Source organism: Callorhinchus milii, unplaced genomic scaffold (assembly GCF_018977255.1).
Source record: "Callorhinchus milii isolate IMCB2004 unplaced genomic scaffold, IMCB_Cmil_1.0 Scaffold6, whole genome shotgun sequence".
NCBI classification, from domain to species: domain Eukaryota; kingdom Metazoa; phylum Chordata; class Chondrichthyes; order Chimaeriformes; family Callorhinchidae; genus Callorhinchus; species Callorhinchus milii.
Window position 1 is genome coordinate 18,381,213 of NW_024704747.1, and position 23,927 is coordinate 18,405,139.

Below are 23,927 nucleotides of genomic sequence, written 5' to 3' on the forward strand. Positions count from 1 at the left end.
TGCCTTGCCACCTCTGTCCCCTTTTTCAAGTAGTCCCGCATGAAAACCTTCCTCTTCGACCATGCATTCGATAAAACGCCTTATCACGTTGTTGAGATGTCTCAAAGCGCTTCACAGGATATATTGTAAAGTGGAATGACTGCATTTTGTAGTTGAATTGAACCAGCCCAGTACTTTCTCCTCTATATTAAAATATCACCATCATTGGTGTTCAACTACACCATTTGCAGTCAAGGAGACTGTCTTTCACATATCAAGTCCACAGATTAAATAAATGGTCCTGTTACCCACAGATCAATGACTGATACAATCAGGAGTCGTGTTACAGTGTCTTTGGTTATTATATCAGAAAATTGATTTTGCAGGTCAAGTTGTTTCCTCTGATGTCATTTCGAATACAGTCAGCAGGGGAAAAAAGATAAAACATTCTGTCAAAATATTAGTTACTGAAGAGACTTTAAGAATCTTTCAATTGCTCCATAGCTACTGATTTCTGAATACAGATCAGTAACTGGATTATCCAAATCTTTATTGCAATACAGAAGGATCCAGTGCACAGGGAATGGTTAAAGTACCCTGATGCTGGCCAGACCAAAGGCACAAACGCTTGTTTTTGATTGGTAACTCATTGGGCAACACATCAAATTTTATAGTCCAATTAACATATTTGTTGGGTGAATCATGTTGATTTAGATGCGAGCAGCGTTGGTCAGTATTTTACTGCTAAGTGCAGTTCAATTTCAAAGCAATATTTCTGAAATTTTTTGTAAAGCAATTGCTAAATTAAAAGCTGACCAGAGGAACGAAACAGGACTCAGGATATTGAGTCAACATTTTTTTTCCGCCTCAATTTTGACTTCATCGAAAGACCTTTTTCCCCCCCCCCCCTTCATTGTGGTGATCTGGCCGAGACCACACACTGAACTGATGGCAAATCCTGCCAATCTATGGCAAAGTGCCCCGAGTACACGAAGGCTCCACACTGCTCAGTCACATTTCAGAGTAGAACTTACATTTCTCTGTCCATTTTTTTTTGTAAGATAAGTGCGTTTTATTCATTGGTGCTCAGAAGGTGTCAGGCTCGCTTAGTTGGTAGCACTCTCTCTCGCCTCAGACTTGTGGATTCAAGCCCCACCATCAGTACTTTTAGCTCAGAATCTGGGTTGACACTCAACAGCAACAACAACTTGCATTCATACAGCACCCCTCACGCAGGGTGGCATCTCAGAGCGCTTGACAGTGGCGGAGCACTACTCCGAGCCGGGGGGAGGGGGAGGTGACTGTAGGCACGGTCGAATAGGGAGGTCTTCAGGTGTGACCTGAAAATGGGGAAGGAAGGAGCAAGGTGGAGGGATAGAGGAAGATAGAGGAAGTTGCTAAGGACAACAGCTCCAGTGTTGGAGTTGCTGTCCTTAGGAATGAGATGTTAAATCGAGGTTCTGCCTGCCTGTTCAGGAGGACTTTAAAGATCCCATGGCACTCTCTGAAAAGAAAAGGAATTTCTCCCTAGTCCTGGCCAACAATCCCCTAGATAAAATTGGTTATTAACTTAATTGCAGTCTGTTTTGTGGACATGGCTATTAGGTGCCACACTCGCCTACAGAGTAACGTAGTTACTATATGAAAAGTTATAAATACCCACCAAATCATCATTTGGGGATTTCCCTTGAGATAGTATTTAGGGCATCTGTGCAAACCATTTCCTGAATCAAGATATGATTTGCAAAGATTAGGTTTTCCATTACACTGTTTCTCTCCTCTCTTTATAGTCTTGGTGGGTGTATAATTGTTAAAATACCTCTTCACATTCAACTCATAATTTCTTTATTCAACTAGAATTCTTATTCATCCAGATGAATTGTCTTCTGTTTTGTTTTTATGATTTTCAAACCCGGTGGAAATAGGACAACAGAAATGAAACAACTGAGCCACAAAAACAGATACAGTATATCCATGCTCATTTTGCATCTCTTTCTCCTCTCTCTCTCTCCACTCCCCCCTTCCCCAAAGGCCTTGTGTCTTTAGTTTCTTTTTGCTGCACTTCAAAAAAAACAGGATATCTAAAAATAAATGAAACTCTACAGCATTATTGCATGGTACATTTTGACATGTGCTGACCCTATGACCACGCTCTTTCCTTGTGAAGTGCAATTACTGTAATGTTCTTGGATCCCCCGAGGTGTGAAGATTAGGGAGGGAATGGAACATATGCCCCAGATAGCAAAAAGCCGGCTAGTGCTTTTAACCAAAGTTGAGCAGTTTTTTCTATCTCACTTTCCCCCGCTCATACATTTCCAAGAGTGTGAAAATACTGCCTGAATTTCATGTATCCTAAACCTTAATTTAAAGGGGGAGGGGAGAAATTATTGTCCCAAATGAATTATGTTTTAAAATATGCAGTGAAACAGTGGTGACCATACCTCAGATTCATGTTTTAAAAAAATTAAGATGTCCAATTTGCTCTGAATTTTTCTTCAGTGTGCATTTGCAATAACCTGATGATGGAGCTTGTCAGTAAGAGGCTTATATCACAAATACTGTGGTTTTGTATCAAATAAACGGAAAGTATTCAGCTCTCTAATCTCAGCCACAAATCACAAAATAATATCCCGTGTACAGTACATTATGGAGCCGCTTTCAGAAAAACAAGCTCTACAGTTGCAAAACACAAAATACTGCAGATGCTGGGATCTGAAACAAAAACAGAGAGCTGGCAAAACTCAGCAGGTCAGGCAGCATCTACGGAGAAAGGAAAGTGAGTCAAAAGTTTCGGGTCCACGACCCTTTTTTCCTTTCTCCGTAGATGCTGCCTGACCTGCTGAGTTTTCCTAGCTCTCTGATTTTGTTTCTACAGTTGCATTGTTGGTCCACCGCTGATAAAATTGGTCCATTTAGAGCGCAGAGGGGAGCAATTTCATCGGTAGGAGGGAGAAGACATCCACTGAAACGCAAGGCCACAGCAAGCCCTTGGGCTTTGTTATGTGTCAATGAAATATCTTAATGGTGTGCGGTGAACTTTTTCCGCCATTCAGGAAACTCTTCATTGCTTCTCCTTCAGACATTGTATTGTTTTACACAGCAATCTGCAAACCTTGCTTATTCTCTGGTACAATTTCACCTACAAAATACTCAGTCAATCCGCTTTACAGCATATTCTGTGAAGAGTTTTGAGACATCTCAACAATGTGATGTGGCGCTGTATCAAATGCAACGATTATTATTCTCTTCTAACTGTCTGACAAAACACTACATTTTACTTTGAAGGGGAATGCTATACTAAATGTAAAGATTATTATTATTGTAGATCTAGCTCATTCTGCTAGTGTAATGAAGGCACATTAGATTATGGATTTTTCCATGGCTGCAATGTGCACTCCTGAGTTGTTAATAAATAATAATAATAAACCTTGCAAATGACAAAAGTGCCTTTCACATCAGGAAGATATCTCAAACCCTTCAAGGATGTAATCCTTACATTTGATTTAGTATCTTTGACGTCTGATGTAATACATAATGAACCCTATTGGGTGGACATTCTCAAAGTGCTTCTCAAAGACTGTGTATTTTGTAGGTGAGCGGGTCGGCCAATTTGCGCATAGTGACTCCCACAAAGAACAAGTGATTTTGAGAGAAGAGCAAAATATTATCAAAAAGCAACGGAACCCGAAATCTTCCATTCCATTTGACCCTTCTCACCCCCTCGAAAAGGTCATCAATCTCATTTCCATATAGAACAGCACGTAGCAGCCCCGGCTGACACTGAGGAACCTCGAGCCGTCAGAAGAGAAGAGCTTGGTGTGACAGGCAGCTCCTGGACTGTGATTGAGAGACAAGATCCCAACCATTTGAGCCGCAGGTTGGCCCTGAGCACTCGTCACATTTGATGATCGCTGGAATGACTGAACCCGACACACGGGAAGTCGCATTTTCCGTCAAATCTCTTGCTGCCTTTCAAACAAAAAAGCCCGTGGTTTAGCACTGAATAAAAACGTGACTCTCTTCTCAGCTTTCACTGGGTTTATTTTAAACAACATTTTTCCAGTCGTTTCACTGCACGATTTCATGTTGTCCATGTTATCACTTCACAGGACCACAGTCGCCCTGCTACCACTACTCCCTGTAGCGTGTCCACTTCATAATGCTTTTAAAAATACATTAAATGTCCAATGATTTTGAGCTTGTAAATCAGTTGCTGGATTCTACTGATGTTGCTAATCCCTGCCTGCTCGCCTGTTTCCCCCTCCTTCCTGAGGCACTCAGTTAAATGACTTCCTTACAGGTTCTTGCCCACTATCATTTATTAACCTTTTTTCGCTAGATAAGTTAATTTGCTGATAATTGTACTCTCCCAATGGCTCAGCGTGCAAGGACCAAACTTGGCTTTGCAGCCTCCATTTTTCTTTTAAAATGAGTTCCCTGAAACGTCCAAAGCTGCTCTAAATTGCTCAAGAAAACTTTGGTCTCCTGCACTCCTGATAAGTGATCTTCTCCCCTCCACTGCATCCGACCATCAGGGCCTCACCCTATCAACGCATCTGTTCCCTTCACTCAGCTGCCACTACTCCCGCTCCCCCGCTCAGCCTGACACAGGCAGTGGTAACACTCGCCTCTTGTGGGTTCAAGCTCCAGATCAGGACTTGGAATCACAAAGTCTAAGATGATACTTCAATGCATTGCTGCAGGTGTGTTGCGTTATCGGAGGTGCTGTCCTTTGGCTGAGACCTTAAACCAATGCCTGTTCAAGTGGATGTTAAAGATCCCATGGCACTATTCGAAAAGAGAAGGGAGTTACTCCCGCTGTCCTGGCCAACAATCCCCTAAATAAAATTGGTCACTCACTCCTTGGCCGTTGGAACATTGTGTGCAACTGGCTGCCATGTTTCGCCTACCTTACAGTATATCCTGTGAAGCGCTTTGAGACGTCTCAACAATGTGATAAGGCGCTATATCAAATGCAAGAATTGTTGTTGTTATCCGCCCACCGTCAGCGGTGGAGCTTTCAGCGCCTTGGGACGTCCTCCCGACATAAGAGGCACTATACAAATGTAATTTTGTCGATGTCCTCCGAGTCCTCCGCTCCACCCTCAGCGGCTGTGCCTTCAGCCACTATGGCCCGAAGCTCTGGAACTGCCTTCCTCACTCCCTTCGCCTTCCTATTTTCAGGTCTCTGCTGAAGACCTTTCTTTTCGATCGCGCCTTTGGTCACCTTCCTCCCTCTCCCCCTCCCCGTGGCTCGGCCCCGGGATCCATTACTGTGAAGCGCTCTGAGACGCCGTCCGGCGTGGAGGGCACTATATAAATCCAAGTTGTTGATGTTCAGCCACTTGTCACCCGCTTTCTGGAACTCCATTCCCTGGTCCCTGTGATTTGCTCTATCGCTCCCCAAGGTATGGCTCAAAATGTTCCTCCTCGACCATACTTTCCCTTTCTCAACATCCAGCCTGAATTGTCAGAATTGCTAAGTGTCTTGGGATGTCCTCGATGTGACAGATGCATATAAATGTAAATTTGAATTGTAGAAAGGAGGGAAGGAGACAAACACATTACGTTTCCTTGAACCCTTTAAAGCAGCTTTGGTATTTCAGGGCTTCTTGTTTTAAGAGAACAAAATGCAGATTACAGTGTGACATTATTCTTTTATCTCATCCTCTTTTCATAATATATCTGGCTTTCTAATTTAACCGAGCAGCATTCCTGTGGAGGAAAGAAAACAGAAAAGAGTTCAACCTAAAGAGCGAAGTGCCAGACAAATATAGAGCCCAGAGGATTAAAAGGTTGCAAAGAGCTTTAGTTTCCGATTACATACAAGGATAACCCAAAGTATCAAGCCTGCCAAACATTTCAAACAAATCCGTTTTGTCATACATTAAGACCTTAAGGCAGGCAGACTTGGCCCATAGCTTTTCATATTAAATTGAAAGGCAAGGTATCACTTCAAAATTTTGCGTGAGCTAAATTAATAAATGGCATTTAACTAATACGTGATGCATGAGCCAGTTGTTCAGCAAGGAACCGCTCATTAATGGAACAAATGAACCACGCTATCCTTTTACCTGATTTTAAATTACGCTTTTAATTCTCTTTGACAGAAGACTGTGTTATACCCTCATCGATGCTTGGCAATGACACTGTGTGCTATTGAAATAAAGGAGTTCAAAAGTATTTTCTGTTTTTTTCTGAGGGCAAACAGGTTAAGTTGCTCTGGTAGTACTTTATTTTGTGAATGTTTTTAATTCAGCTGGTTCGAAGAGTTTGACTTAATTTCTCATGAAAGTCTGGCCACAGTAAAACTGCCCTTTAAAGGAGATAGAAATTGCACGTTATTTGCATGTGAGTATCCAGTGGATTTTCTTCCCAAATTATTCTTTTTTATTCCCGTTTATAATGCGTTGCAGAAAGCCTGCAATTAAGTGTGCACTCTTAATACATACGTTAAAATTTTCCTTAAAGATGTCTCCAATCCTTGTCTCTTGCCAATTTACCCCGGGTGTCCTAGCCAACAATCCCTCAAATAAAATTGGTCACTCAATCCATGGCTGTTTGTGGAACGTTGCTCTGTGCAACTGACTGCCGCGTTTCTCCCACAAAAAACACAGTCAATCCAGATCCACTTTACACTATGTCCTGTGAAGCGCTTTGAGACGTCTCAATGGCATGATAAGCCGCTATAACAAATGCAAGGATTATTATTATTATTAACTTGTACCTAAACTCTCCGGGAGCAGTTCTTTTCCCTCTAGGAAAATTGTGCAGTCCGTTCGGGACAAATAGAAACCAAACATATGAAAGTCTCAGTAAGTTTGGTGATGGAGACTTTCAAGTACAATTTCTGTGTATGTGTCAGGCATCCGCTTGGATAACCAAAGAGAATCTCTTATGCTTTGTATTATCCAACTGACTGCTTCAGCATTATCCTGGAAACCCATCCATGTGGTGGGATATCGTTACAAGGATTGCTTTGTAGCCCAATTCTGAGAAAACAATTCTGCCACTTGCATTGAAAGTGTATATCCATGTGTAAGTTTTGTGGGTACATTTGGGGTGTCTGTGTGTTTCTCCTCTTCTGTTCATTTTCTCCGTTCCTCTTTTGCTAACTCATGCAGAGACACTGTGGATAAAACTGGGAGATTTCAGATTACAACAAGAACAAAATTACATTTGTATAGCGCCTTTCACATCAGGAGAACGTTATTGTAGTAACCAGAGAGAGAGTGACAGAGCAACAGGAATATAGTTGGAATATAGTTCTGAAGGCTATTACATGTTTACATAATGATAATCCTTGCATTTGATATAGCGCCCTATCACGTCTTTGAATCGTCTCAAAGCACTTCACAGAATATACTGTAAAGTGAATTGACTGTATAGTTTGTGGGCGAAACACGGCAGCAAATTCCACACAGCAGTGTGCCACAAACAGTCGTGAATTATTATTATTATTTTGCATTGTAAAGTCTATTCATACAGAGATGAAAATGAACTGGAATTGTGTGGTCATGGTAGAGTCCTGGTTGATGCTAAGTTTTTTTTCACAGAATGAAAGGATCAATACAAAATAAAATACAATCAATTGAGGCATCGAAGGCCACTACATTGTTTCTGTGATGAATGGAAAGAATCAACCTTCAAGTATGGGATCTCACTCATGTTTCAATTGTTTGTTCGCAGATGATACAGGAGTCAAAATACCTGATTGAGATGGCAGATACTATATATGACAAGATCAATCAGAGCAAGAAGACAGGTGATGAATTCCATTGATTATTACCATTCATTTTGTGCAGATCACAGTGCAGTTTGTAGCCCACAGCAGTTGTCAAGCTAGAACTCTGAAAACGTGAAATGATGCTTGTGCTAAATAGTTGGATAAAGGGATTACAAGAGATTAAAGGAACATTTCTTTATAAATGAAATCCCAACCTATAACATTGAGTGTGGGAGCCTGTCTTCGTTTTTGGGGGAAATATGAGGAAACATCACAGTGCTCTGAGCCGTGGCTGATTAAGTACAACGGGGAGTAGGAGACAGAGGTTTACATGAAATCTGCAGTGAATCTGACAAGAGCACTAAGTTGAGAATTGTGTTTTGTCTATTTTGTCAAAGCTTCCTGTAGAGAATGAAACAAGAAACTCAACATGAAATCGCATGCGGCAATTTGCCATTGAATGTTTTTTGTCATTTCTAAAATTAAATATTTAAGTTCGCCGAGCACGATGGTGGTATTTGGCAGTAATTAATATTCTGTAAATAAATTGAGGAATCTGTTATCTCTGAATATCTAAGTGTCCTCTTGCACTGCGGATTCTATGTTTGCTGTGTTCTCAGCTGTTTTCAGTGTGGCTAAACCATTCTAACAGTGCAAACCTGTGAATGCTGGCATTAAACCGGGAGTGTAAGTGGCCGTGCTCAAAAGGTGGCTCTGCAGAAATAGCTTGTGAGTGGTCTGCCTGCACGTCCCACAGATCTGTCTTGCCTAACCTGCTGCTGCTTATGTTAAGCAGCAAATCTGATCAGACCAGGGCATGAATTGGGTCAGGGCAACAATCCGACCCGATTGCAGCTCCTAATGCGAAGATTTTGCATAGGAAAGACTAAGACTGATTAGGAAGATTTCTTCCAGTCTTAATGCTCTGCTGCATCAATGCCCTATGATGTGTCACACAGCAGAGAGATGTGCGGTGGGTTTGTGCTGTGGGGAAGGTGCCCAGTGCCCCTGTGAACGGTGCAGAAATCAGGCCAACTTGGGGGTCGTGCTGCACCCAGTAAATGTTTACAACATTTTGTAGATTTAAAACCAGAACCTGCGAATGCTGGAATGCTCTTGTTAGTCTCGCGTGAAACATTCATTGAGGTTTCTCGTTTCAGACATCCATCAAGTCATTTTGTATCCACAGAATTTTCCTTGTATACCTATCTGCCTGTCACCACACAATCTCTCTGGTCAGCAAACATCTGTTTGCTTCATTCCCCCGTCCCATCCACCCCACCACCTGCGAGTCATTTTGCTGCTGACTCTATCCCAGAGTCCCTCTGACTCACTCCCTCCCTCCTCTAGTTCTTCTACATCTCAAAACATAGCTCATTAACTTTCAGTCATTTTCCCCTCCCCAACCCTCTCGTCTCCCACGACCAACTTGAGTGCCCATCAATTAGTGTCAAGTGCATTGAGACGTCCTTCTCGTGCTGAATAAATGTAACTTGTACTGTTCACTCCATGTACTTTTGTTGTTTGAACAGGACTTGAGTTTCACGAGGACCTTACTAAACTGGGATCAAAGGAGGGCCTGAAGGGAAGAAAGTTAAATAAAGCATTTGAAAGCTTTGCCTGGAATATGACGATATTGAAGGTACAGTAACAACCTGAGTGCTCGCTGGGAAAGTGTTTATTGAACTGAGAGCAGAGAGGGAACGGTCCAACCTTCACCATGGGTGTGAGAAGGGACCATATGGGTTTGAGCAAATTATAAGTTTGCATAAAGTTGCATGAAATAACAAGGAGGCAAAGAGCTGACATTTCAATGCAAGAGAGAGCCAGCGTGTGTTTTCTTTCTCTTTTCTCTCACATCCTCCCTCACCTCCCTCTCTCCTCACCACCCCCCCCCATTATAAAATGTATCAAAACAAATCGTGGCATCATATCTATTGATTCCATGCATCAAGTGGAAATGCGCATTGGCACAAAAAACTTATAAATTATTATAAACTGTCCTTTTTGTACGATTACGTGTTAAACTTCACGAATATGCCGAACGGGGGAGGAGGGAGGAGAAGAGAACATTGTGGAATAAAGGAGACTCCAAGGGAAGACACTTAGATAAAGTAGCTAAAAGTTTTGCCTTGGACGTGACAATTTTGGAGGTAGCGTGACAATCTGGAATATCACCAGGATGTGGTTAAGATGGGTTTCTATGACCAGAAGAAACCCTGGAGGAAGTGTTGTAACCTTCCTCTTTAGCTGAGATTCCCAATTGCAGACTCGGGTTGGATTCGCTGGTGAGAAGGCCAGACTGGCTAAATTAATGCTAGGTTTAGCCAGGCAATTTTCAACTCTGTACAATTTTTCTTTAGGCACATTTTGCTTTTGGTTTCGGAGGCATCGATTTCTGGACTGGATATTCTGTGTGTCTGAAACAAATGAAACACTGTCCCATCTATTCCAAGAGCCCATTAGATTCTTGTGCTCTAATCCAACATCTTTCTTGTTGAAAAGATGTCTTGATGTGCCTCACCAGCAAAATTTCATCCAACAACAATTTCAACAACAGCGCCCTTTATGCAGGGTAGTATCCTGGACCGCTTGACAGTGGCAGAGTCTGAGCCTGAGCCAGGGGAAGAGAGGGATGGTAGCTGAGCGTAAGCACCATCAAAAAGGAAGGTCTTTAGGCAGGATTTGAAAGCGGGGAGGGAGGGGACAAGGTGGAGGGATTGGGGAGAGAGTTCCAGAGTTTTGGGGTGTAGTAGCTGAAAGCACGGCCGCCGATGGCAGAACGGAGGAAACGAAGGGACAAACAGGAGGCCGGATCGGGCGAGTGGAGGCAGCAGGTGGTGGAGGGGGGAGTAAGCAGATCAGATAGGCAGGGAGGTGTGTGTACATGAAGGGATTTGAAAACAAGTGAGGGGATCTTGAAACCGATCTGTTCGGTAATTGGGAGCTTGTGGAGCCTGGCAAGGACTGGTATAATGGTGGTACGGAGTTTTGTGCGGGTGAGTATCCGGGCGGTGGAATTTAGATGAATTAAATTTTGTGTATGGTAGAACTGGGGAGACCAGCGAGGAATAGTCCAGCTGGGAAGTGTTAAAAGGCTTGGATTAGGATTTCAACTGCATTGGTTATGCTGGTGATTATTAGCCGTATTCTTAGCCCCATTCCAGTTGAGAATACATTAATCACATTACAGAGTTCCTCCGGTTGTTCCTTTGATAAAACAAAGGGAAAAAAAACTGTGCAAAATAGAAAAACTTGTCGTTATCACCAATTTCGAAGGCTCTGGAAGGGTTTCAGAGAACGATCCAAGGATCTATTATCACTACAAGAAGTTTGTGTTTGCCAATCTGCGCCTAATACTTTCGGAAATTAGGTAAGCAGGAAGCGTCCCAACAGGGAGAGAGAGCATTCTATTCCAACGATCTATCTCTGGGATTTCCATGTGTATGTAACAGTTTTTCAGTAAGATGTATGAAATTCTCATTTCGGTTTGGATACTCTTAAGCACGATGATAGGTTTCCGCATGTGTCAGACACCCGACCAACCCCCCAAAAAAGTTTTTGATCTTGGGTTGTGTTTTTTCTATCTGGAATGAGGTGCATGAAGTGTGAGGGTCAGTGCACTGTCCCATTTCTGCTCTCTTTTACACCCCCGCCCAGCACTATCTGTTTACCCGCCTACAATTTAGATTGTGTTAACACCGCTTGCTCTCAGCCTGAGTTTTGTTAGCTGTTAAGACTTAGAGGCAGTGCTGGTGTCAGCTGATGGATTATATGGATTTATTGGAAGTATTTTGTTCACCTTCTTAATGAAGACTTGATTGAGTATTTTAATGTTTTGTGACAATATAAAGCCTCTGGTTTCCATTATCTACGGCTCTTTGGGATTAGGCTTGTGCAATGTTCCATGTGATTTGACAGGAAACCCTGGACTTTTGATGTCACAGGGATATCAAAGGGAACATAGGAGTGTGTAGGACTGGATAAAGTCCCCAAAAGACTGGAGGCAATATTTTCAGGGGATTGTGGGCTGTGCTCTTCAATTAAGAGCTACACACAGAGTGGCATTGCCAATGATGAGTGTCATTCCTAGCCTTTATATTTAAACAACCCGGTCGCCTGACCACTGCTCCTCCAATGCTGGTAGTAACATAGGTCAGAAGCTGTGGCTGAATATCAGCTGAACTTACCTCTCTACCTTCCACCGACCGGGTTGGTTCCTCCACTTTTACTGATGCTGTGACAAACTGGAAAGCACAGTTCAAACTGTTTTCAGTGTGTAAGAAAGATGACTGATGGCTGGAAGTGCCATGCAAAGCCACCTCAATATGAGTTGATGCTTTGTGGGACGTTGCCTGCAATCAGGCAGTCTGAAGCCAACAAAAGAGAAGGTTGAACTCGAGCAGAGTTGCTGAGTCCTGAGGGTTGCACTTTATGCACCGCTTTCTCTTATTGTTAAAATAAAAACTCCAGAGTGGGCCTCTTGTTCATTTCTCTACTATACTCTCCCTACCTCCCCCCCCCCACACACACAACTATTTCCCTGCTGGCTACAACTTACTCCCCAAATCCCTGTGCCTTGCGTATCTTGTCCCTGCCTTCAAAATCTTGTTAAAATCTATGTCAAGGTTTTGTCCACTCAACACCCTCCCTCTCCCCTCCCAGGTTGCTGGGTGATCCATATGGTTTCTATCAAGTGCATTAAGCTATTATCGTAACTAAAAGACACAATACAAGTTTGAGTTTTTCACAGAATGAGGCAAAGGGTATTTTCTATATTTTCTCAGAACCAGTGATGTAATTATGTAAATGATACACGTCACTTGAGAGAATGTTTTTGCTGCACACTTTCTACTTTAAGCTTTCTTCTAACATAAAAGATGCTTGTGAAATGCTAGAATCACATGTTTTTGAGATCACTAGGTTTCTGTGAAAACTTGTACTGGTTTATTGCGCTTCTATAAAAACAGTCTGTTGAAAGTAAAGAGAGTAGATGACACCCCCTCCAGAAATCCAGCATGTACTGGAGTGTGCTTGCAGATGTTTTGACGACTTTGGCCACTGATCGCAGCTTTTTCCCAGTTCTCCCATTCGAATGTACACAGAGCTTTCTCACAGCGAGTTTCAGAGCAAAACAAATCGCATCACTGTACTTTGTTACTCGATTGCCTTCTCATAGAAAGCTGCTGTGATCAGACAAGTATAGCTGTTGGATCTCTGAAGCCTATCTGCAGAGTTGATCCTGTAATTAATTGGATTTGGGAGTGTTGTCCAGCTATAGATTTACATTAGCTCTCAATCTTACTTATATAGATATATAATACGTATACTCTTAGAAATAATCATATATTTTGCTAATATATCACGTTCAAATGAGGCAAATCCTTGTTGCTTGTGCCAGATTTACTTCAGAAATATTCTGGGTGAAATTTACTTTTAGGTCATTTGGGGATGTTTGTTTTTGTTTGAGGAACGGATGCCAAAAAGATCGCAGTGTTGTGGCTGCAGTTGTTTTCCTGAAATTTGTTTTTCCTGAAACCAGCGTTTTAAAGGAACTCTGTATTCACAAGGTCACAGCACAATACGTGTTCAGACGAAGAAGGCAACTTTAACCCATTTGATCTCCTGCTTCCTGTCTTCCCATTACAACATCAAGCTGTTCTTTTAAATGAAGTTAATGCCTTGGCCTTTGCCACTACTCGTAGTAACCCATTACAGCTCTCAATTCCTGGTGTCTAGAGCCTAAACTTGCCTTTCACAGTCATGATTCTGTGCCTCTTATCCTCCCTCATTGGGACATCTGATATTAAAATTCCAGATTTTCTTTCTTCGTACTGTTCAAGATCTTGTGCACCTCTATGAATTTCCCTCAGAAATGCCTCTTTATGAGACGAAGAGCCCAAGTTTATCTACTCTTTCCTCTCCATTCATCCCTCTAACACTGGGGATCAATTTGGATGAGACATTAAACCGAGGTCCCGTCTGCTTGTTCAAGTGGACGTTAAATACCTCATTGCACTATTTGAAAAGAGAAGGGAGTTTCTCCCGGTGTCCTGGCCAACAATCTTCTAAGTAAAGTTGGTGGCTCACTCTGTGACTGTTTGTGGGACACTGCTGTGTGGAAACTGCCTGTCTCGTTTCACCCAAACAATACAGTCAATCCACTTTACAGTATATCTTGTGAAGCTCTTTGAGACATATTGACGAGGTGATAAGGCGCTACATCAAATGCAAGGAGTATTATTATTATTTATCAATCATTTTGATATCCTCTACGAAACCTCTAGGGCCTGAGTAAACAGTGCAGTGACTAAAACTGTGTGTACAGTATTCCAGGTGGAGCTGCACCAAGGCATTATTCAGCTAGTAACGTCACTTTGCGGAGCTGAACTTAACTGATTGGCAATGCAGCCCTGCACTCCATTTGCTTTATTCATTGCTACCTCATGGAGAACCAGCTAACATTGCCAGATCGCTTTCAACTCACCCCCCCGTCCCCTTGTAATTTTTGTCCTGTTGAGTACATGTATATTTCCTATGAGCAGCATCTTGTACTTGTCTTTATTGGACGGCACCTGTTTGTGATTAGCCTTCTCCTGACAGGCTCTCGTTGAAAGATCTTGGATGACTCCTCCACAGGCCCGCCAGCTTGCTGTCATGTGCAGGTTTACCAAGCATCAAGTCTATAAATCCAGGTAGTTTATGTATATAATAGGAATAGGAAAAATCCCAGTAAAGACGTCTGAGGATTCCTACTAAATATCTCCCCGCTTACTTGATCTAGAATCTTTTACCCTCTGCTTCCTTCCCTTCAGCGAGTTACAAACTCACATCTTACGCTGCATACCCTGTTGTGTGGGCTTCTAAAGGAGTCTCTAATTTGGTACTTAGTCGGAAGCCTTTTAGACTCGTTCCTTGGCTCAACAATAGTACTACTTTTCCACTGTCAATTTGGAATGTCAGTTATTCAAGAAAACCCATGATGTTGGTCAACCAATATAGTTGGTTTGTGTGCCGTAACACTCTATAAATGAGCAAGGGAAGCAGTGAGATTCACAGATACCAAATACATTTTGTAAGTTAGTTTTAATTTTTGTTTATTATACCATGTCACATGGTTCTGGCCTTTAGGCTTTTGTTGAGAAACTGACAATCCAAATTGACTGGTAAGCAGTACCACTATTCTTGAAACAAGGAACCATTTGGGCTTTTGTTTGCAGGGGTGAACACATGTTTACACTTGCAGATCTATTATAATAATCTTTGCATTGGATACAGTGCCTATATTATACAAGAAACTTGTGAAGTGTAAGTGACTCTGTATAGACAATTTACCCACCTCATTGTCCCGTGTATGATCAATTTATTTGGAGAATGGTTGGCTAGGACACCAGCAGAAACTTCCTTCTCCTTTCAAACAGACTTCTGGGATTTACAACATTCTCTTGAACAGGACCTCATTCAAAGGATGGCACCTCCAACAATGCAATGGTTCATCACTTGAATGTCAGCCTCGACTTTGAACTCTTGAGTACTGTGATGGGACCCACAACCTTCTAAATCAGAGACAAGAGTGCTATCAATTGAGCCAAGATCACACGTAGATCTTCCTTGGATTATATGGATTTGCTCGGCTTTAAGTGTAGAATTATAGAAAATCTATGACACAGTAGAGGGATATTTGACCCTCTAGTTATGTTAATGCTCGTCATCTCAAAGTCAGTTTAGCTCCAGGAAGTCTCTGCTTCTTCCTTCCTCTAGCAGGATAACTTCAGACATAATCTTCCTTTTATGAAGTGCATCCATTGGGAGTTGATGCCAGAACCTTCTGATCTCATATCTGATGCTTAGCTAACCAATCCTCCTTGGATGTTGTTTTTGCTTATTACTAAGAAACTGCAAATGCTAGAAATATGATGTTTTTGATGCAACTTTCTTGAAATAGTCTTAATTTTTGAATCGAAAGAGCAAGCCAGTTCAAGAAACCAAACTGAAGATTTCAGATCAATTAATAAGAACATAAGCACCTAAGAAATGCTGGATAAAAAAAGACAAAGCAAGGTCCATCTTGTTTGCCTTCCACCTTTCTGGTGGTCGCGTGCAAATATGTCCCAAACTACCCATGTATTATATCCCATAATGTTAATTTCTAAAAGAAAACTTTCTAATCTGTGTTTGAATCAACACTTCCTGCTTCAACCATCTCCCAAGGGAGCCTGTTCCACAGGTTCACTATTCGCTCACTGAAATAGTGTTTGTGTAGATTCGTTCCGAGTTTACCCTCCTTCAATCGCAGGCCATGTCCTCTGTTGTTACTATTCTGGACAAGTTAAAATAGCCTGTCATGATCTATATTGTCTTGCCCTTTTAGAATCTTAAAGACAGCAATCATGTTGCCTTTCAATCTTCTTTATTCTAGTCTGAACGTGCCAAATTTACTTAGTCGCTCCTCATAGTCCAGTCCCTCCATTCCCTCAATCATTTTGGTTGCCCTCCTCTGTATTTTCTCGATTTCACCAATATCCTTTTTGTACTGCAGCGATCAGAACTGTGCACAGTGCTCTTAAGTGTGGTCTCACCAATGATTTATACAGTGGAAGGATTACCTAATGCTAAAAGAAATGATCAGAACACAAAAATATACATCTTAAATGTACCGTATAATCAGATTATGTGCTCCTAAGCATAGCAAGTGGCTGATAATGAATAGTCATCAAGTTGAATGTTACGAAACATCGTTTTCATAGAAAATTGCCAAGAAAAAAACAAAGACAATTTTGCCCACAAAATACACAATCAATTCATTTACAGTATATTCTGCAAAGTGCTTTGAGACATCTCAACGATGTGATAATATCAAATGCAAGAATTATTATTTTTAAGCCCCCCACCAACCCCCCTGTCCGGCCCCAATAAACTTATTTTTTTGAATTAGTAAAGAAAATGCCAAGTATGTCAAAAGTTTTGAATGTGGGATCTCAACAGTAAAAATTAAAATAAAAATGATACTGCTCTCTTGTTTATTCAAAGAACGTAGTAAAAGTGTATTTGTACATTTATCAAATTCTACTTTAAGATATTCAGCATTAAGTAATACCCACAACTGAAAGGCTTATTTCTAAAAGCTTTTCTCGATTGCAGTGCTTTTCACCAGATTAACCTTTTAAAGGGTAATCGGCTTAGTAAATTAGTTTTGCCATATTTGTTCAGCTGTTTACAAATGTGCCAGACATGAACAGCATAAATAACATTGAGTCACTTGATTTGAGTGTCGTCATGACATTGAATATGATGCACGCACCCAAAAGAGTTTGCCAAATGTTTTGTAAGAAGAATGTGCTTCTTTACAACAACAACAAAATTACATTTGTAAAGCGCCTTTCACCTCAGGAGGACATCCCAAGGCGCTGGACACAGTGTTTCAGTGTTTATGCACTGAAGTTCTTTCACTTTTAGTGCATATATCTGTTTTGTGGTATGTTTTACCTGAATAAATAAAAAAAAGCATCCTCAGCATTTTTTATTTATTCATTATTTACCTTATGCCGTTTTCCCACAGTATTCAGCCTTTATTGCATCCGAACTTGGAAATACCCTTTAACCAAACGTAATGCTGCCGGGTATTTATTTTCTATGTTTTTACAAATACAGTCACGTGATCCGACTGTTTTAATAATGTTAAAAAATAAGATCCTCAGCCCAGTACAATCTTGTACATGCTACATTTATACTGTGTGGGTATTAACTCAATTGTCTGAGGATGTTTGATAGCAATTCCCCATTAAACATGCAGTACAAGATCCCTACATCTATACAGACACACAAAAGAAGAAATCACATAACTTGATTTCTTCCCCACCCTCCCCAGACAAGGGCCCAATAAAATCCAGCATCTCATTCCTTTTAAAAAGAACGAGACATTTGACATTTCCAGGAAAATCTTTGATCTTAATGTACACCATAAACTGAACATTTTCAGCTTCTTATGAGAACATTTTTCCTGTTTTGAAGATGAAATATAACCTATTGCGGTATTTTGGTTCTTCTGTGTTAATATCTGCTATTTCATTGTTAATTGTCACACACCTTTTTTTTTCACAAGCTCTACCTAATATATTAACTTACCAAGTGGTTTGCCCAATCTTATTGGCTCTCATGGAATTTAACTTCTGTTATTAATGATGAGATTGTTAAAACCTTGCACCACAAGTCCGTAATTCCACGACCCTCAACACTTCAGATTCATTTATGGGCCCAGGTCTCTCTTCCTCTCTCCCTACACCACCACAACCAACAACTTGCATTGTTTGCACCTTCAAATTCAGTTGTCTTTCAGTCAGTATGCCCCACACCTCTGGAGCACCCTGCCTCCCCCCCCCCCCCCCCATCTCTGCCCCTCTCTACCTGTCTTTAAATCCCATCTTAAAACCTACCTCTTTGACCACACCTGCGGTCACCCTCCCACTTCTCCCTTACTCGCCATCCAATCCCGCCACTTTGAAATATTCTGAGACGTTACCTACATGAAGGGTCCAATATAAATGCAAGTTGTTGTTGCCCTCTGCTTTTATATTTATTGCTTTTTTNCCTTAACTATTGTCATGTGCCCTCTTTTTCATTGTGCTTTAGTTGCAGTTAATTACCTTTTGGGATGCTGTTTAAAACGTCCCTTAGAATTTGACAGCTGATTGTGTTTGTGAACATGTTATGTATGTATGTATGTATTAGAGTATTAATACACCAAAGTGTTTTGACATATGCAGGGCCAAGGGGATTTACTGAAAAATGCCAAGATTGAAGCTCTGGAGAATATGAAGCAGATCCACACTGTTTGCCTTTCGTGTGGACTGGTGGGAAGTGGAAGGACAGAGTTAAAAGCCAAACAAAATTCCGAGGCAACAAAGGAGAAAGAAACAGGAGAGGAAAATGGAAAGCTCAAATAATATCAAACCAGCCCCCGGGGGCTTAATTATGAAGTCAAAATTACGATAAATAGGTCACAGTCAGTTCCATGTGCTAGGTATTACTGCAAATATTGACAAAGCCTTTAAAGACTGTTGAAGGTACAACAATACTAGCAACATATTCTGGCATCTACCACAGTACAACAGTACGAGGGAATTCCTGTTCAAATTATACTATATTTCTCATACTGTATTCCCACAACTGCATTTGATCTTGTTCTTGCGACAGAATCACAATGAACTTTTGTTAACATTTTTCACTGTTTAGTTACACTTGTTTTTTACATCCATTTTAATATGAGAAAATTATTGTATTTTTCATGTTCATGTTATGTATCGTGTTATGCATCGTGTTTTTCCTGCTGTGAATCACATTGTCTGTAAATATTGCTTTTATTTAAAAGTGTGGTGTCCTACTTAGGTTGAAAAACTATTGCTTTGGGAAACAGCCTTCTGACTTACTTTGCAAACTGGCCAAGTGACAAACAGGGAGAGAGAAGAGGCTTAGAAGTGCAAGATTTCATATTTCAGAGCATTAAAAGATGATTTCTCCAACCTTTCTGCATCAAACACAAATTGAAGCAAGCTAACAATGTTTAATTGTTTCCCACAAAATGATGGGAGTAAATCCAGGTTTGGTTCTGTATATTTACTCAAATCTACTTTATTGTTGTATTCCACAACAGAAATTTTGTACAAATTATTTTTTCTGCAGAGGAAATGAGTTCCTTGTAGAAGGTAATCTCGTCATAACCTACAGTTAACCAAGATTACACAAACAAGAGAAAATCAGACTATCACTTAAGTAAAGCGAGGCTTTCTCCAGTGACCGTACAGCTGTGATGTTAGTTGGATTCCTTACTAATTTCAATGCAATTCCTCAATAGTATTTACAGATGGGCTTCTTCTTCAGAGCACATTGCACCAATCTTGGTTACATAGTAACTGGGAGCCCAGTTTCCCTCAAACCACCCATTTGCCACCTGGTTTTGGGTTGACAAGCCAGTTGGTGATATTGAATACACTTGACGGTTTTTAAGATCTTTATGCGCTCTGCTATCTTGTTCTTCTTTCTCGAGTGTCGGTGCCCTGGGTCACTGGCTGACATGCAAGGCAGGAAATGGTTGAAAGCAAAAGCACGGGAGCATTAACATCAAGTTAAGCCATTAAACCTATCCCCCTCTCCCCCCTTCACTAAATATCCATTAGAATGCCATTTCATAATTCTGTCCTATTTTGTAGCAGTGATGCTTTACATTGGAGTACTAACACATGGTACTGCTGCAATAAATTGCTCAGCAAGCAGCAGCCTAGGCTCACTTGATTGACTGACTGGCCTCCTCCTGTGCTGTAATTGCTATAATTCTACATGCTCAGAACAGCTTGAGAATATTAGCAGGTGGATGTGAGTGGCCAATGAAGAGGGGGTGAGAAGTAAAAAAAAGTACAGTATTTTTATTACACTTGTAGAAGAAGGGATCTTAAAACAATCGCGTCACCCTCTTTGATGGCACATTTTTTTTCAATTCATTTACATCTTGTACAAGTACAATTTTTTCTAGGAATAGCCTTTTCAAACTGCAAGTTGATTTTGACAAAAAAATGTCCCTGTGTTCAGTCATTCACTGTTGTAAGTATCTTAAGATGCAATGGTCTTTGATAATTAATGTAGCATTTTTTTTCTTTTTGTTACTGGGCTTTGATAATATTGCAGATTATACTAGTTTAGGTTAAAGAAGTCTCTTTACAACGAAATTCGTTTATCTACCTTTTCTAATGATTCTGCTTAGGATTTCTGTGTTGCTTTCCAGGTTAATCCTTTGTGTGATAAATGTCCTTTACAGATTTTTGAAACATTTAAAAAATACTCAACCAAATGTTCAACCGTGAAATATGCCCAAATTTACAGTATTTTCTGAATAAATTGTAACTTTATTGTATTCATTTTGGAATAGAAATGATGTTGTGCTCTCCTCAAAGGGTTAATGCAGGGTATGCAATGCTTGTTGAAATCTAGAATCTATGAGGAGTTGGTATCTGTACAATGAATTTAAGAGATGTATCAAAGATTACTTAGTGATGTACTTTACATGGCAATTACAATGATATAAAAAANTTCCTTTCGTAACTATTTTCCTATGGTTATATATAACTGATGAGATAGTCATCGTATTGTCATCCCATCTGTGCAAAGACAAATGCATTCTTCATATATTTCTATATGTGATTTTCTCGTAAAGAGGATACAGCTGAGATGCACAATAATGATAAACAGGCATGAAAGGGTTCCAGTTTTGTTGAGCACAGAGAAAATTAAGGGGGAAATCAAAATTATCAAAGGATAACCAAAGAGAGACTATATCCACCAATCAGCAAGTCAGTATCAATGGATTAAGCATTATTATTTTTATTGGAAGGAAAGGGAGGGGTTCTAAGAAATTGTTTTGCACAGAAGATTATTAATACTGTATATGGAATGTTTTGCCACAAGTAGCTGGAATTAGGTACGTACTTGAGTAAAAATATCGAAGGATATAAGACAAAACACATTTTGCACTACTGTAAACTATTTATCAGGGATTTCTTTTTTACTGATGGCCCGGATATTTTTGGCTGAATTTGAAGCCCCACGTGAGAAACTTCTCATTGTGACAGAATAATTGGTGAGGTGTGAAATTCAAGGTATCAAGTTCCCAAAGAATTTAAAGAAGACATCCGAACTTAAACCAGGATTCCTATCACTAGACCACTCCCTGGTATTATGTGGAGTGGAGCCTAATTTGCAGTGTAGTTTTGTATCCTGGCCTCCAAGGCCCGTCTCAAGATCTTCTTTGACCGTACCTTCGTCCACAATCCAATCCCCACAAACCAATCCCCACTACCCCTATTCTTGAACCATCTTGATTCAAACTCCCAGTGTGGGTCCAAATCGTTAACTGTCCAGCACCTTGGAACATCCTGTCGACGTGAAAGGCGCTGCATAAATGTATTTTGTTGTTTTTGTAGTCAGATTCTATCCTTTTATTTGAAATGACTTTACAGGTGGGTTTAGGAAGATGAATGGAAGGGAGGTAAGTAGAAGCATAACCCGTTGAGCTGAAACATTTACAACATTATGTGATCGTGGACAAGTACTGTATAATAGCTTAGTGGTTTGTCAACAGATTGCGGCAATCAATCAGTGTAGACATTCAACTTATAGGCACCTCAGTAAAGAGGTAAAGAGAAGACTTGCTATTCAGGTTGCACCCACACAACAAAGTGGGGGTACACAAAGCACACAATCACTCCAGTTTAAAGTATGAATCGGCCAGTCTATTCACTGCGCTTAAGAGCAAGTTTCGACCAAGGTGCTGAATAATGTGTTTCTGGATAGGAACTTGTATCACAGATTTCCAGGTGAGCACACAGACGGGTTGAATGATAGTCAGATATGTTTTTTTGAAGGAATCCTTATTCATTTGATGGTTCAGAGTCCCAGTATCCTCTTGAAACAGTTCATTTATATTTCATTTTGGTGGCATCTTTCTGATTTGCTAATCCACAAATATGTGTACGTATCTCGTGGACATGTGACGAAAAATAATTCGATTTGGTTTCTTTTCATTTGAGAGAGTCATGTCCCATTTTTAGTATGTGAAAATGTGAGATTTAGTTACTTGGTTTAATTAACTGCAAGTTATTTGTTCTTATATATTACCTTTGGTTGAATTGATCCTCCCTGGTGGTCTCAGTAATCCAGTTCCAAAGTCAGGTGAGTCTGTAATACTCCAGGACACTGCTGACGACAGACCAGCTACAATGGTTCACAGGCAGGACTTGGTCACCAAGGACTGGGATTCTCCCTACTCAGCTCTTGTTAACCTTGCAAGCCAAGGCACCGATAGCTAAGCTTGTCCAAGCTGGACATGCATAAGGAAGTTCAATGAAAAGCTGTGTGATTTCAGCTGGTTAAACTCCAGCAATATCTCAGCACATACTGTGAGGTCCCCAAGCCTTGGCTCTTGCCAACCTGCGTCTAATGCTCCGGAAATAGGTAAGCAAGATACAGGTGAGTAAGATAATATGTACTCTCCAGGGGGAGTGTGCATACTACATTCCGGATACATGAATTAGCATGTTTAAATGGTACCCATGGAATTCCCTATCTGGTTTGGATACTCTTAAGCATGGTGATCAGTTTCTCCATGTCAAGACACCCGGCTAACAAAAAAAACTGTAGTACTTTGTAATAATAATAATCCTTGAATTAGATATAGCACTTTTTCACGTCTTCTAGATTCTCTTCACAGAATAGACTGTAAAGTGAATTGACTGTATTTGTGGGCGAAACGCGGCAGCCAATTGCGCATAGCAGTATCCCACAAACGGTCGTGGATTGAAGTGACCAGTTTTATTTTTTTGATGGATTACTATCAGGTGTGTGGAGTAAGGAAACTTGCCCAAGGTTTCCCCCTGCCGGGAATCAAATCCAGGTCTCTCACTTGCAAGGCGAGTGCTCTTAACCACTGAGCTACAGGACTCCTGTAGTACTGTGTCAACAAATGAGAATTAAACACATTTGTCAGTTCTGTTATCTTGCTGTGACACCTTTGACCAACTGCACTGCAGTGAGATCAGAATTTGCAGTTTGTGTTAATCATGTGCAGATAAAGATGCAAAGGGAGAATTGCTTATGGCATTAAAAACCAATGGAAAGATCCCAGAATCGCGTGCAATACTTTTAATTAGATTACGAAGCACACCTTTATAAGGAACAACCTTAACAACCTTAACAAGGAACATATATAAGGAGCTTCCCTATATATAGGCCTATATTCTCTAGAATATAGAAGAACTAGAGGGGATCTTATAGAAACCTATAAGATCATCAAAGGGTATGTTAGAGTAGATAGTGGGAGATTGTTTCCCCTGGTTGGAGAAACTAAAACCAGGGGTCACAACCTTAAAATCAGAGGCCAGCCCTTTCGCACTGAGTTGAGGAAGAACTTCTTCACTCAAAGGGTGGTGAATGTATGGAACTCACTACCCCAAAGGGCTGTTGACGCTCAGTCCTTGAACATATTCAAGACTGAGATAGATAGATTTCTTATTGCAAAAGGGATTAAGGGATATGGGGATAAGGCAGGGTCAGGTTATTAGCTGGAGTTAGATTAGAAGATCAGCCATGATTGAATGGTGGGATAGGCTCGAAGTGCCGAATGGCCTACTCCTGCTCCTACATGTTATGTTTCCCAAGGCAGTCGATTCATTACCAG

General features: G+C 40.8%; 1 protein-coding gene across 1 annotated transcript in view; it reads left to right on the plus strand.

The window, feature by feature from the left end:
• The window catches only part of plcl1 (phospholipase C like 1), a 115,945-nt gene extending 95,336 nt beyond the window's left edge, over positions 1-20,609 (plus strand). Inside the window, exons 4-6 of the mRNA XM_007900070.2 lie at positions 7,669-7,744; positions 9,238-9,347; positions 18,469-20,609. Coding sequence (XP_007898261.1) covers positions 7,669-7,744; positions 9,238-9,347; positions 18,469-18,648 — 366 coding nt within the window. The 3' untranslated portion in view covers positions 18,649-20,609. The remainder of the gene's footprint in view (positions 1-7,668; positions 7,745-9,237; positions 9,348-18,468) is intronic.
• The last annotated feature ends 3,318 nt before the right edge of the window (positions 20,610-23,927 follow it).